This window comes from Hemitrygon akajei, chromosome 28, assembly GCF_048418815.1.
Source record: "Hemitrygon akajei chromosome 28, sHemAka1.3, whole genome shotgun sequence".
NCBI lineage: Eukaryota > Metazoa > Chordata > Chondrichthyes > Myliobatiformes > Dasyatidae > Hemitrygon > Hemitrygon akajei.
The window spans coordinates 42,300,514-42,313,266 of record NC_133151.1 but is presented as its reverse complement, the minus strand read 5'-3'; the positions used below and the strand labels follow the sequence as shown (position 1 = coordinate 42,313,266).

The window sequence follows — 12,753 nt, the reverse complement described above, 5'->3', positions numbered from 1 at the left end:
GTCCCTCGTCCACTCGTCCCTGCCCTCTGCCATCTAAACCAGCACCTCTGCCTCACTCTCTCCACGAGTCCCTCGTCCACTCGTCCCTGCCCTCTGATATCTAAACCAGCACCTCTGCCTCACTCTCTCCACGAGTCCCTCGTCCACTCGTCCCTGCCCTCTGACATCTAAACCAGCACCTCTGCCTCACTCTCTCCACGAGTCCCTCGTCCACTCGTCCCTGCCCTCTGACATCTAAACCAGCACCTCTGCCTCACTCTCTCCACGAGTCCCTCGTCCACTCGTCCCTGCCCTCTGACATCTAAACCAGCACCTCTGCCTCACTCTCTCCACGAGTCCCTCGTCCACTCGTCCCTGCCCTCTGACATCTAAACCAGCACCTCTGCCTCACTCTCTCCACGAGTCCCTCGTCCACTCGTCCCTGCCCTCTGACATCTAAACCAGCACCTCTGCCTCACTCTCTCCACGAGTCCCTCGTCCACTCGTCCCTGCCCTATGACATCTAAACCAGCACCTCTGCCTCACACTCTCCACGAGTCCCTCGTCCACTCGTCCCTGCCCTCTGACATCTAAACCAGCACCTCTGCCTCACTCTCTCCACGAGTCCCTCGTCCACTCGTCCCTGCCCTCTGACATCTAAACCAGCACCTCTGCCTCACTCTCTCCACGAGTCCCTCGTCCACTCGTCCCTGCCCTCTGACATCTAAACCAGCACCTCTGCCTCACTCTCTCCACGAGTCCCTCGTCCACTCGTCCCTGCCCTCTGACATCTAAACCAGCACCTCTGCCTCACACTCTCCACGAGTCCCTCGTCCACTCGTCCCTGCCCTCTGACATCTAAACCAGCACCTCTGCCTCACTCTCTCCACGAGTCCCTCGTCCACTCGTCCCTGCCCTCTGACATCTAAACCAGCACCTCTGCCTCACACTCTCCACGAGTCCCTCGTCCACTCGTCCCTGCCCTCTGACATCTAAACCAGCACCTCTGCCTCACTCTCTCCACGAGTCCCTCGTCCACTCGTCCCTGCCCTCTGACATCTAAACCAGCACCTCTGCCTCACTCTCTCCACGAGTCCCTCGTCCACTCGTCCCTGCCCTCTGACATCTAAACCAGCACCTCTGCCTCACTCTCTCCACGAGTCCCTCGTCCACTCGTCCCTGCCCTCTGCCATCTAAACCAGCACCTCTGCCTCACTCTCTCCACTCGTCCCTCGTCCACTCGTCCCTGCCCTCTGACATCTAAACCAGCACCTCTGCCTCACACTCTCCACGAGTCCCTCGTCCACTCGTCCCTGCCCTCTGACATCTAAACCAGCACCTCTGCCTCACTCTCTCCACGAGTCCCTCGTCCACTCGTCCCTGACCTCTGACATCTAAACCAGCACCTCTGCCTCACTCTCTCCACGAGTCCCTCGTCCACTCGTCCCTGCCCTCTGACATCTAAACCAGCACCTCTGCCTCACTCTCTCCACGAGTCCCTCGTCCACTCGTCCCTGCCCTCTGACATCTAAACCAGCACCTCTGCCTCACTCTCTCCACCAGTCCCTCGTCCACTCGTCCCTGCCCTCTGACATCTAAACCAGCACCTCTGCCTCACACTCTCCACGAGTCTCTCGTCCACTCGTCCCTGCCCTCTGACATCTAAACCAGCACCTCTGCCTCACTCTCTCCACGAGTCCCTCGTCCACTCGTCCCTGCCCTCTGACATCTAAACCAGCACCTCTGCCTCACTCTCTCCACCAGTCCCTCGTCCACTCGTCCCTGCCCTCTGACATCTAAACCAGCACCTCTGCCTCACTCTCTCCACGAGTCCCTCGTCCACTCGTCCCTGCCCTCTGCCATCTAAACCAGCACCTCTGCCTCACACTCTCCACGAGTCTCTCGTCCACTCGTCCCTGCCCTCTGACATCTAAACCAGCACCTCTGCCTCACTCTCTCCACGAGTCCCTCGTCCACTCGTCCCTGCCCTCTGACATCTAAACCAGCACCTCTGCCTCACTCTCTCCACGAGTCCCTCGTCCACTCGTCCCTGCCCTCTGACATCTAAACCAGCACCTCTGCCTCACACTCTCCACGAGTCCCTCGTCCACTCGTCCCTGCCCTCTGACATCTAAACCAGCACCTCTGCCTCACTCTCTCCACTCGTCCCTCGTCCACTCGTCCCTGCCCTCTGACATCTAAACCAGCACCTCTGCCTCACTCTCTCCACGAGTCCTTCGTCCACTCGTCCCTGCCCTCTGACATCTAAACCAGCACCTCTGCCTCACTCTCTCCACTCGTCCCTCGTCCACTCGTCCCTGCCCTCTGCCATCTAAACCAGCACCTCTGCCTCACTCTCTCCACTCGTCCCTGCCCTCTGACATCTAAACCAGCACCTCTGCCTCACTCTCTCCACGAGTCCCTCGTCCACTCGTCCCTGCCCTCTGACATCTAAACCAGCACCTCTGCCTCACTCTCTCCACGAGTCCCTCGTCCACTCGTCCCTGCCCTCTGACATCTAAACCAGCACCTCTGCCTCACTCTCTCCACGAGTCCCTCGTCCACTCGTCCCTGCCCTCTGACATCTAAACCAGCACCTCTGCCTCACACTCTCCACGAGTCCCTCGTCCACTCGTCCCTGCCCTCTGACATCTAAACCAGCACCTCTGCCTCACTCTCTCCACGAGTCCCTCGTCCACTCGTCCCTGCCCTCTGACATCTAAACCAGCACCTCTGCCTCACTCTCTCCACGAGTCCCTCGTCCACTCGTCCCTGCCCTCTGCCATCTAAACCAGCACCTCTGCCTCACTCTCTCCACGAGTCCCTCGTCCACTCGTCCCTGCCCTCTGACATCTAAACCAGCACCTCTGCCTCACTCTCTCCACGAGTCCCTCGTCCACTCGTCCCTGCCCTCTGACATCTAAACCAGCACCTCTGCCTCACTCTCTCCACGAGTCCCTCGTCCACTCGTCCCTGCCCTCTGACATCTAAACCAGCACCTCTGCCTCACTCTCTCCACTCGTCCCTCGTCCACTCGTCCCTGCCCTCTGACATCTAAACCAGCACCTCTGCCTCACTCTCTCCACTCGTCCCTCGTCCACTCGTCCCTGCCCTCTGACATCTAAACCAGCACCTCTGCCTCACTCTCTCCACTCGTCCCTCGTCCACTCGTCCCTGCCCTCTGACATCTAAACCAGCACCTCTGCCTCACTCTCTCCACTCGTCCCTCGTCCACTCGTCCCTGCCCTCTGACATCTAAACCAGCACCTCTGCCTCACTCTCTCCACTCGTCCCTCGTCCACTCGTCCCTGCCCTCTGACATCTAAACCAGCACCTCTGCCTCACTCTCTCCACGAGTCCCTCGTCCACTCGTCCCTGCCCTCTGCCATCTAAACCAGCACCTCTGCCTCACTCTCTCCACGAGTCCCTCGTCCACTCGTCCCTGCCCTCTGACATCTAAACCAGCACCTCTGCCTCACTCTCTCCACGAGTCCCTCGTCCACTCGTCCCTGCCCTCTGACATCTAAACCAGCACCTCTGCCTCACTCTCTCCACGAGTCCCTCGTCCACTCGTCCCTGCCCTCTGACATCTAAACCAGCACCTCTGCCTCACTCTCTCCACGAGTCCCTCGTCCACTCGTCCCTGCCCTCTGACATCTAAACCAGCACCTCTGCCTCACACTCTCCACGAGTCCCTCGTCCACTCGTCCCTGCCCTCTGACATCTAAACCAGCACCTCTGCCTCACTCTCTCCACGAGTCCCTCGTCCACTCGTCCCTGCCCTCTGACATCTAAACCAGCACCTCTGCCTCACTCTCTCCACGAGTCCCTCTTCCACTCGTCCCTGCCCTCTGCCATCTAAACCAGCACCTCTGCCTCACTCTCTCCACGAGTCCCTCGTCCACTCGTCCCTGCCCTCTGACATCTAAACCAGCACCTCTGCCTCACTCTCTCCACGAGTCCCTCGTCCACTCGTCCCTGCCCTCTGACATCTAAACCAGCACCTCTGCCTCACTCTCTCCACGAGTCCCTCGTCCACTCGTCCCTGCCCTCTGACATCTAAACCAGCACCTCTGCCTCACTCTCTCCACGAGTCCCTCGTCCACTCGTCCCTGCCCTCTGACATCTAAACCAGCACCTCTGCCTCACTCTCTCCACGAGTCCCTCGTCCACTCGTCCCTGCCCTCTGACATCTAAACCAGCACCTCTGCCTCACTCTCTCCACGAGTCCCTCGTCCACTCGTCCCTGCCCTCTGACATCTAAACCAGCACCTCTGCCTCACTCTCTCCACGAGTCCCTCGTCCACTCGTCCCTGCCCTCTGACATCTAAACCAGCACCTCTGCCTCACTCTCTCCACGAGTCCCTCGTCCACTCGTCCCTGCCCTCTGCCATCTAAACCAGCACCTCTGCCTCACTCTCTCCACGAGTCCCTCGTCCACTCGTCCCTGCCCTCTGACATCTAAACCAGCACCTCTGCCTCACTCTCTCCACGAGTCCCTCGTCCACTCGTCCCTGCCCTCTGACATCTAAACCAGCACCTCTCCCCCCCCCCCCCCCCCCCAAGGCGACATTTTGCCCGCCGGTTCTTTTGGGGTTGTCTGTCTGGTGTGACCTGCTGGCCTGCTTGGTGCACTGTGAAAGGTGGGATTTCCTGGTGGTCACCCGATTCCGATTCCAACATGGCCTCCACAGTGAGGCAACATTCAGGTTGGAGGAGCAAACCCTCATATTCTGTCTGGGTGGCCTCCAACAGTAAATCTTACAGCTTCCGATAATGTCTTCCCCCTTCCCTTTCTCTTCCCACCACCATCTGGAGCCCCTCCTCCTTTCTTTTGTACCATGGTCCCCTCTTAGCCTCTCAGATTCCTCCGTCAGCCCTTCCACTGTCACCTGCCAGCTTCCCTCGCCCGCCGCCACCTTATTCCGGCTTCTGCCCCATCCTGAGGAAGAGTTTCAACCTGAAACGTCAGCTGTCCGTTCCCCTCCATAGATGCTGCCTGACCTGCACCTGTAGAATCACCTGTGTCTCGAAAGAGGCTCAGCGGCCTTTCTACCCGTGCCCCATTGCTGGCGAACAAAGTGAAGAAGTGATTGTTTCAGGGAATTGGGGTAGAAAAGATTGGGAGTAAAAGCTTCCCTGAGAGCAGTGTTTTGTCATTATCTACGCGTGGAATAATGTTGCGGCCCACAGCCGTTGCCTGCGTTGGCGTGCAGGAACAGGGCAAACCAGTTCAGCTGCTCCCGAACAGTCTACTTCACAAGAACAGGCCCTTCCACCCGTCAGTCTGTGCTGGGTTCTGTTGGCATAGGAATGTGAGGTGACTCTCGTAGGCTGCCCCCAGCTGTGTTGGTTGTTCACCCCAACTATACATTTCAATGTATGTTCCCACCTACATGTGATTAATAAATGGATCTACATCCGAATCAATCCCATTGTATCTCCTGCACTCACCCGCCCCCCCCCCCCCCCAGAGGCACCTCCACATTGGGGTCAATTAGCTCCTGGGGATGTGAGAGCCAGCCCGTGAGGTCACATTGAACCCAGGCGCCGTAGGGCAGAAGCTCTGCTGATTTGGTCTGAGTCTTGACCCCACCCACCCTGAAAACTCCCGTCACACCAAAATCCATCCATCCCGATCCCAACAGGTTGGGGCTGACGGGGGGGGCAAGGAGTTCCAGGTTGGGGAAGAAGTCCCTCCTTCCTCAGTTGGGCTCCCGCCCAGGTGGGTGGATGGAAGGGACTTTATTGCACACATCAGATATCTCCTCTCACCCCTAGCCAGTGCCGTCCCCCCCCCAACACCGGAGAGAAAGTCTGACATTCTCTACATCCCTCATGATTTGACAAGTCTCCGAAGGGTCACGCCCTCTTGCTCTCAATAAAGTCACCCCGGTACTGTGCTGTGGCTGAACGCTACCCTGTGGATCGGCAGCAGACCCTGCTCCCCCGGCCCAATGCTCCCATTGCAGTCTTGGCACAAAGCCGAGGAGTCAGTTTTACTGTCGGTTGTGGCAAGATGCCTGGCACCTCCGTCCACGTCTCGCTCTTCCCGTCCGCAGGTGGGTCGGTGCTGCTGAAGGACGATGCACGCCGGTCAGGGGACGTCGCCATCGACATGGACGCCCGGTCCAGCCAGCAGCTGCAACTCATCGACGAGCAGGTAAGGAGGTTCGTCCTGGCCTGCTGGGTTTCCGTGTTTCACTCTAAGGTGCTTTCAGAAGTCGGGAACGAGGCACGAAACCTGTTGCTTCGTAATCGTTTTACTATAGAGGGGCAGAAGCTGCAAGTCTGCTTTGTATTTATCTCACAACGTCCTTCGTAGCTGCCTCGTTCGTTGTGTGCCGTGTCGAATTGCTGTTGGCAAATCTTCCAACAGAAGTGGTTAGCCATTGCCACCTTCCGGGCAGTGTCTTTACAAGACGGGTGACCCCAGCCGTTATCAATACTCGTCAGAGATTGTCTGCCTGGCGTCAGTGGTCACATAACCAGGACTTGCGATCTGCACCGGCTGCTCGTACGACCGTCCACCACCTGCTCCCACGGCTTCACCTCACCCTGATCGGGGGCTAAGCAGGAGCTACACCTTGCCCGAGGGTGACCTGCAGGCTAGCAGAGGGAAGGAGCACCTCACACCTCCTTTGGTAGAGACGTATCCCCGCCCTGTCACCCAAATGAGGGGTACAGATAGACCTGTTCCACTGAGACTAGAACCAGAGGTCATGGGTCAAGGGTGAAAGGTGAAATGTTTAAGGGGAACATGAGAGGTGATGCTTCGCTCAGAGGATGGAGGTAGTGTGGAACGAGCTGCCAGTGGACGCGGATGTGTTTATTTCAACGTTGGAGAAGTTTGGATGGGAGGGGGGTGGAGGCTGGTCAGAGTAGATGGACTCAGGGGCCTGTTTCTGTGCTGCAGCTTTCTATAACTCCAGTAGCTTACAGACGATTAAATTGACGCTACTTTGTGTTGAGCAGAGATGAGAAAAACTCCATGCAAAATTATATTGATAAAATTAACCAGTTAGTCAATACTGCAGTAAAAAATGAACCAAGGTGAAAGCACTTCCTCGCTAAATGTACAACATGTGAGCTCCCAGAATTATACCCTTTATAACCAGGAGAGGCATATTAAACCGTAACGCCTAAAATACAAGAGGAGAATTGAAGAAAATAACAATTAAACAGTCTGAACCGAGAATGAGACAGTCTGATTCCCTTCTGTCCACCAGAGGTCACTGCCTTCTGTTGGGGTGGAGGGAAAGTTGAGGCTTTCTTTATAAAGCACTGGTGCGTATTGTGAGCCGTTTTATCTAAGAAGGGATGTGCTGACATTGGACAGGGTTCAAAGCAGAGTGATTCCAGCAGTGAAAGGGTTAGCGTATGAGGACCGATTGAAGCCTCTGGTCCTGTACTCGCTGGAACTCAAACGTCTGGAGGAGAGCATCTCATTGAAACTTATCAAAATGCTGACAGGTCTTAAACGAGTGAACGTGGAGTCAGTGAATGTTCCATCCTGTGTTTCTGATCTGATTCGGACTTAATAATCACACGTCATTTGCGTTAACAACTTCGCCATGGTAGTGTCATGGTTAGTACATCGTTATTACAGCTCGGGGCGTCGGAGTTAGGAGTTCAGTTCCAGTGTCCTCTGTAAGGAGATTTTATGTTCTCTCCCCGTAGAACGCCTGGCTTTCCTCCCACTTCCCAAAGACCTACCAGACCGGTTAGGAAGATAATTGGGCATTGTAAATTGGCCTGTGATTAGACTGGGGTTAAATCAGAGATTGCTGTGTGGTACGGTTCGTTGGGTCGGAGGGGCCTGTCCACGCTCTATCCCAGATTCATCCACTCACCAGACCGTGCTGCCCACTGGCGGAGCCCCACCAGGAATGAGTCCGTGTAACTGCTGCTGTTGTTTCCCCCGCAGGATTCCTACATCCAGAGCAGAGCAGACACCATGCAGAACATTGAAGCCACGATCGTCGAGCTGGGCTCCATATTCCAGCAGCTGGCCCACATGGTCAAGGAACAGGAGGAGACCATACAGAGGTAGGCTGGGCGAAGGTGTTCTGTGTGTTGACGAGACTGCTAGTGTATGCGCTACCATGTCTGTCCCTGCACTCTGATGGAGGGAGCACCCTGCCTGAGGCCGGATTAGCTGTCGGCTCCTGCTTCTCCCTGCGGTGGTCTGGGGTAGGATCTCGGTCCACAGCCGGATTGGATCAATCCACCTGCCATCGTGTGTGTGTGTGGATTAACTGATCCGTGTTGCCCTCGGTACAGGGGTACTGGAGGGGATTAACGGGCACGTGAGAAAGTAGGTTTAAGACACAAAAGGCCCTGCAGATGCTAGAAATTTCCAGCAATGTGTAAAATGCTGGATGAACTCAGCAGGTCAGGAAGGAGTCGAGCAGTTGGTGTATCAGCACTGGTGAAGGCTGTCGGCCCAAGACGCCTACTGGTTGTTCCCCTCTGTGGGTGCTGCCCAAGCTGAGTTCCTGCAGAGGGCCAGCGTAGGCTCTCTGTGCTGAATGGTCTCCTGTGGTGCAATAGGTTGAGCGTAGGGAGGATTGGGTGACAGCACGACTGCGCTTGCTGACGTGTGCTCTATCTGCAGGATCGACACCAACATCGAGGACACCCAGCTGAACGTGGAAGCGGCTCACTCAGAGATCCTGAAGTACTTCCAGTCTGTTACCTCCAACCGCTGGCTCATGATCAAGATCTTCCTCATCCTCGCCGTCTTCTTTGTTGTGTTCGTGGTGTTCCTGGCCTAGAACCGGCTCCTGGAGCCCCCACCTGCGTGCTGTCCTCCTCCGCGGATGGTGCTGAAGGACACGTGGTGGGATCGGCCTTGGAATCCAATGGCGCTGCTGTCTTTGGGGCGTTGCTGGTCTGGGCCAGCCGCCCCCTTTACCCATTCTCACCCCACCGGTGCCAGCTGTGGCCCGCAATGAGCCAAAAATCCTGGAAGTGTGCAGCAGGCCCACGGACATCAGTTACTGTGACCGCTCTCCCTCGGTCTGTCCCTCTCCCTCGCTCTGTTCATAGCGTTTTCTTCTCTGTAGACCACCGAGCCAGCTGGACCCTCCGTTGCTGTTGGAAGTCGCTGAGGAGGTGGGCCTCCCCCAGAGCTGATGGCCATTGGAAGTCACTGTTGGAGGTTAACTTTCCCCAGCACGGACAGCTGTTCATGCAGACTTTGCTGACAACCCCTCTTCCAATCGTGACCGTCTGTCAGTGGCAGCTGAATTCCTTGTTAAGTCCAAGGATCGGCACCAAAGAGGCATCTTGAAGTTTGGCGGTTACCAGCAGCTCAAGATGACCAGGGACTGCTGATCTGATTTGCGACTTTGAGCTGTATATTCAGGGTCTAATTTAAACTTCATCTAAAATCAAGGTGACTTGTTCTTCACACTTTAATTTTGTAACAGGGACTGGGACTAGACCAGAGACTTTGAGTGAACCTACCTGGGTCCTCCATCTTTCCCAGTAAAAGAATCCCCCCACCCACCGCACCACCATATCCTTTGCATTTTGCTTTCCATCCTCCGCTCTGTGTCAAAGCTGCTAACTGGTTCTCAAGGTGCCCGGAATTGGAGGCCAGTTGGTAAAAACTGGGTCGTTCCATCACGAACGGTGTTTCTGTATTAATGACCCCTCTCTGCTGCTCTCTCAGATCCACCCAGTTAAGAAAGTGTGGTGGTTACTCGATAGCCAAGGAGATACCAAGAAAATGAGTCCTGACTCTGCTCCGGATGATTCTGTAAATTGTCTACCTTCAACAAATAAATGAAATTTAATCTGCTGAGGATTAGCTAACCACGGTCAGTAACGATTTTGTTATTTCTGCAGGGAGCGAGCAGTTTAAGAAAAACAAAAATGTCTGGTTGTCTTGCCCCCACACCATCAGTTCCAGAGTAGGGTATCAACAAGGGAGGAGAAAGGGCTTGCTTCTCGCCCCATTTCAATGGAAGGTGCAAAGTTGGCCCTTCGACCCTCCTGATTGTCGAGCACCCATTCTCCCCACATTCCCAGCAAATTCCCCCCCGCACACACTCTCACACATACAGATTCCACCCCTCGCCCACACACAGCGCAGGGAGGGGTGGCACTGAATGATTAACCAGCGGGTTTTTTTGGGGGGGGGATGCTGGAAGGGCCACGGGGGCCGGGTAGCAGAGTTGGGGTCACGGTTGGAGTGGCCACCTTCCCTCTCACTGAGGTGGCGGTGGGGAGGGGTGATTTCTGATCAGCCCCTGAACGTGAAGCTCTCTCCTCCAGCCCCTGTGTGCCAGCAGAGCACGGTCTGTAATCCCAACGGCCGCTGCGTCTGTCCGAGTGCCCCTTTCTGCCAAGCTCTGACTCTGTAGGGTGGCGAGGCGAGGCGAGGACTCCAGGGGAGCGGCAGAGGGGAGAACACACCCCGGCAATAACGGAAGCAGCTCTCCTGGCTCAATCCAATCCATCAATGTGAACTTGCATAAAGAATGATCTCAGAGGTGAGCTAGCCTCTGCTCTAAGCATTTTTAATATTTTGAACGGGATTTTTTCTTAGTTTTAATTGATAGATTTAAAAGGTGTATTTATCTCCAATTTAAAATTAACTAATTCCAACAAGACCGTAAGAAAGAGGAGTGGAATTTGGCCATTCCATGATGACAGATCCACTTCCCTCTCAGCCCCAATATCTTGCCTTCTCCCCGTAACCCTTCATGCCCTGAAAACTCACTGACACAGACTCCACAGCAATGAATTCCACAGATTCACCACCCTCTGGCTAAAGAAATTCCTCCTTATCTCTGTTCTAAATGTACGTCTCTCTCTGTCCTGAGGCTGTGCCCTCTGGTCCTAGACTTCCCCCACTACAGGAAACATCCTCTCCACATTCACTCTATCTGTGCCCTCTGGTCCTAGACTCCCCCACTACAGGAAACATCCTCTCCACATCCACTCTATCTGTGTCCTCTGGTCCTAGACTCCCCCACTACAGGAAACATCCTCTCCACATCCACTCTATCTGTGTCCTCTGGTCCTAAACTCCCCCACTACAGGAAACATCCTCTCCACATCCACTCTATCTGTGCCCTCTGGTCCTAGATTCCCCCACTACAGGAAACATCCTCTCCACATCCACTCTATCTGTGTCCTCTGGTCCTAGACTCCCCCACTACAGGAAACATCCTCTCCACATCCACTCTATCTGTGCCCTCTGGTCCTAGACTCCCCCACTACAGGAAACATCCTCTCCACATCCACTCTATCTGTGTCCTCTGGTCCTAGACTCCCCCACTACAGGAAACATCCTCTCCACATCCACTCTATCTGTGTCCTCTGGTCCTAAACTCCCCCACTACAGGAAACATCCTCTCCACATCCACTCTATCTGTGTCCTCTGGTCCTAGACTCCCCCACTATAGGAAACATCCTCTCCACATCCACTCAATCTGTGTCCTCTGGTCCTAGACTCCCCCACTATAGGAAACATCCTCCCCACGTCCACTCTATCTGTGTCCTCTGGTCCTAAACTGCCCCACTACAGGAAACAACCTCTCCACATCCACTCTATCTGTGTCCTCTGGTCCTAGACTCCCCCACTATAGGAAACATCCTCTCCACATCCACTCTATCTAGACATTTCAACACTTGATAGGTTTCAGTTAGACACTGGAGTCCAGTGCCTGTATAGCTCTCCGTTGTTCCATAGTTCAAGCAACAAACCGTGATAAGTATTACACGGGATATGCAGAACGCTTCCTGGCTCCCGGCTCTGGATCCTAGTGTCACAGAAGAGCGTTCTGCCGGCTTCCTACCTCCCCACCTCCACATTCGTGACTCTGCTGCTAACGTTCAGTTGCGGTGTCGGGAGGGGAGAATTAGAACGCGGAGCCACAGGGTGTGCTCAGGGTGAGAGGAGACTGCAAGGTCTGCGAGATGGGGAAAGTTTGGGCACGATACACTGTGACCTCACTGTATTATGGGGTTGGTTGGGATCCAGGATCAGCCATGATGGAATGGCAGTGCAGACTCGATGGGCTGAATGGCCTAATTCTGCTCCTGTGGCTTATGGTGGTGGTTCTGCAGCCGGGCTTGGAGGCAACCTCTGCTTTGCTGCACCAGGCCTCTCCCCAGTTCTGCTTTTCTTCCCTAGAAACGAGCCGGCGCTCTGTCAAACTGTACACACGGTGGCCTGTCCCACTGCTTCTGTGGAGAAATTTGTTCAGTTTGTATCTATATGCAGAACCCAACCCCACCAGTCTCCCTTCCACTGTGTTAAACTCACAAAGTTTCCCCCAGTGACCTCACTCCCACCGCCACCATTCACTCACTCCCCTCCCAGCTACAACGGCAGACCCAGAGCAGTCCATGAGTGATGAAGCATAGGCAGAGCTGGGGGGGTGGGGGTGGTGGTTAGGGGAGACCCAAACCTCCCTCCTTTGCCTCCCCTGCATATCCTCCTTCGACACAGGCAAGACTTGTGTGTCAATGGCAGGTGGCGGATATGAGGGAGGAGATTCTGACTGAATTGGCACGGAAAGTGTCCTAAGGCTGTGACTTTTCTCTCTGCTCTGAAGTCCGTGTCTGTGTTTGAAGCACTTTTGTACTTTATATAGACCAAATTTATAAAAGCTATTGTATGATATGTACTAACTTTCCCTCCGAGTTCAGCTCCCCCTCCCCAATAAAGCATGTACCGTGTATACATCTGTTGTTCAGACATGGAGTTTTGTCAGTCCTTTCTCATAAAAGGTGGAGATTGGTAGAATTTCCCGA

The 12,753-nt window shown here is 55.0% G+C and overlaps 1 protein-coding gene across 2 annotated transcripts in view; it reads left to right on the top strand.

Annotated features, from left to right (window-relative positions):
• stx5a (syntaxin 5A) overlaps window positions 1-12,697 on the top strand; it is a 62,707-nt gene extending 50,010 nt beyond the window's left edge. Inside the window, exons 9-12 of one of the 2 annotated variants that reach the window (XR_012096629.1) lie at window positions 6,042-6,142; window positions 7,907-8,028; window positions 8,597-9,096; window positions 9,143-12,697. Coding sequence is in view for 1 of the 2 variants with exons in the window: in XM_073031593.1 (XP_072887694.1) it covers window positions 6,042-6,142; window positions 7,907-8,028; window positions 8,597-8,756 (383 nt within the window). In the remaining variant the exon portion in view is untranslated. Of the gene's footprint in view, window positions 1-6,041; window positions 6,143-7,906; window positions 8,029-8,596 lie in introns of both variants that reach the window. The other variant, XM_073031593.1, reaches the window with a different exon arrangement.
• Window positions 12,698-12,753: the final 56 nt, after the last annotated feature.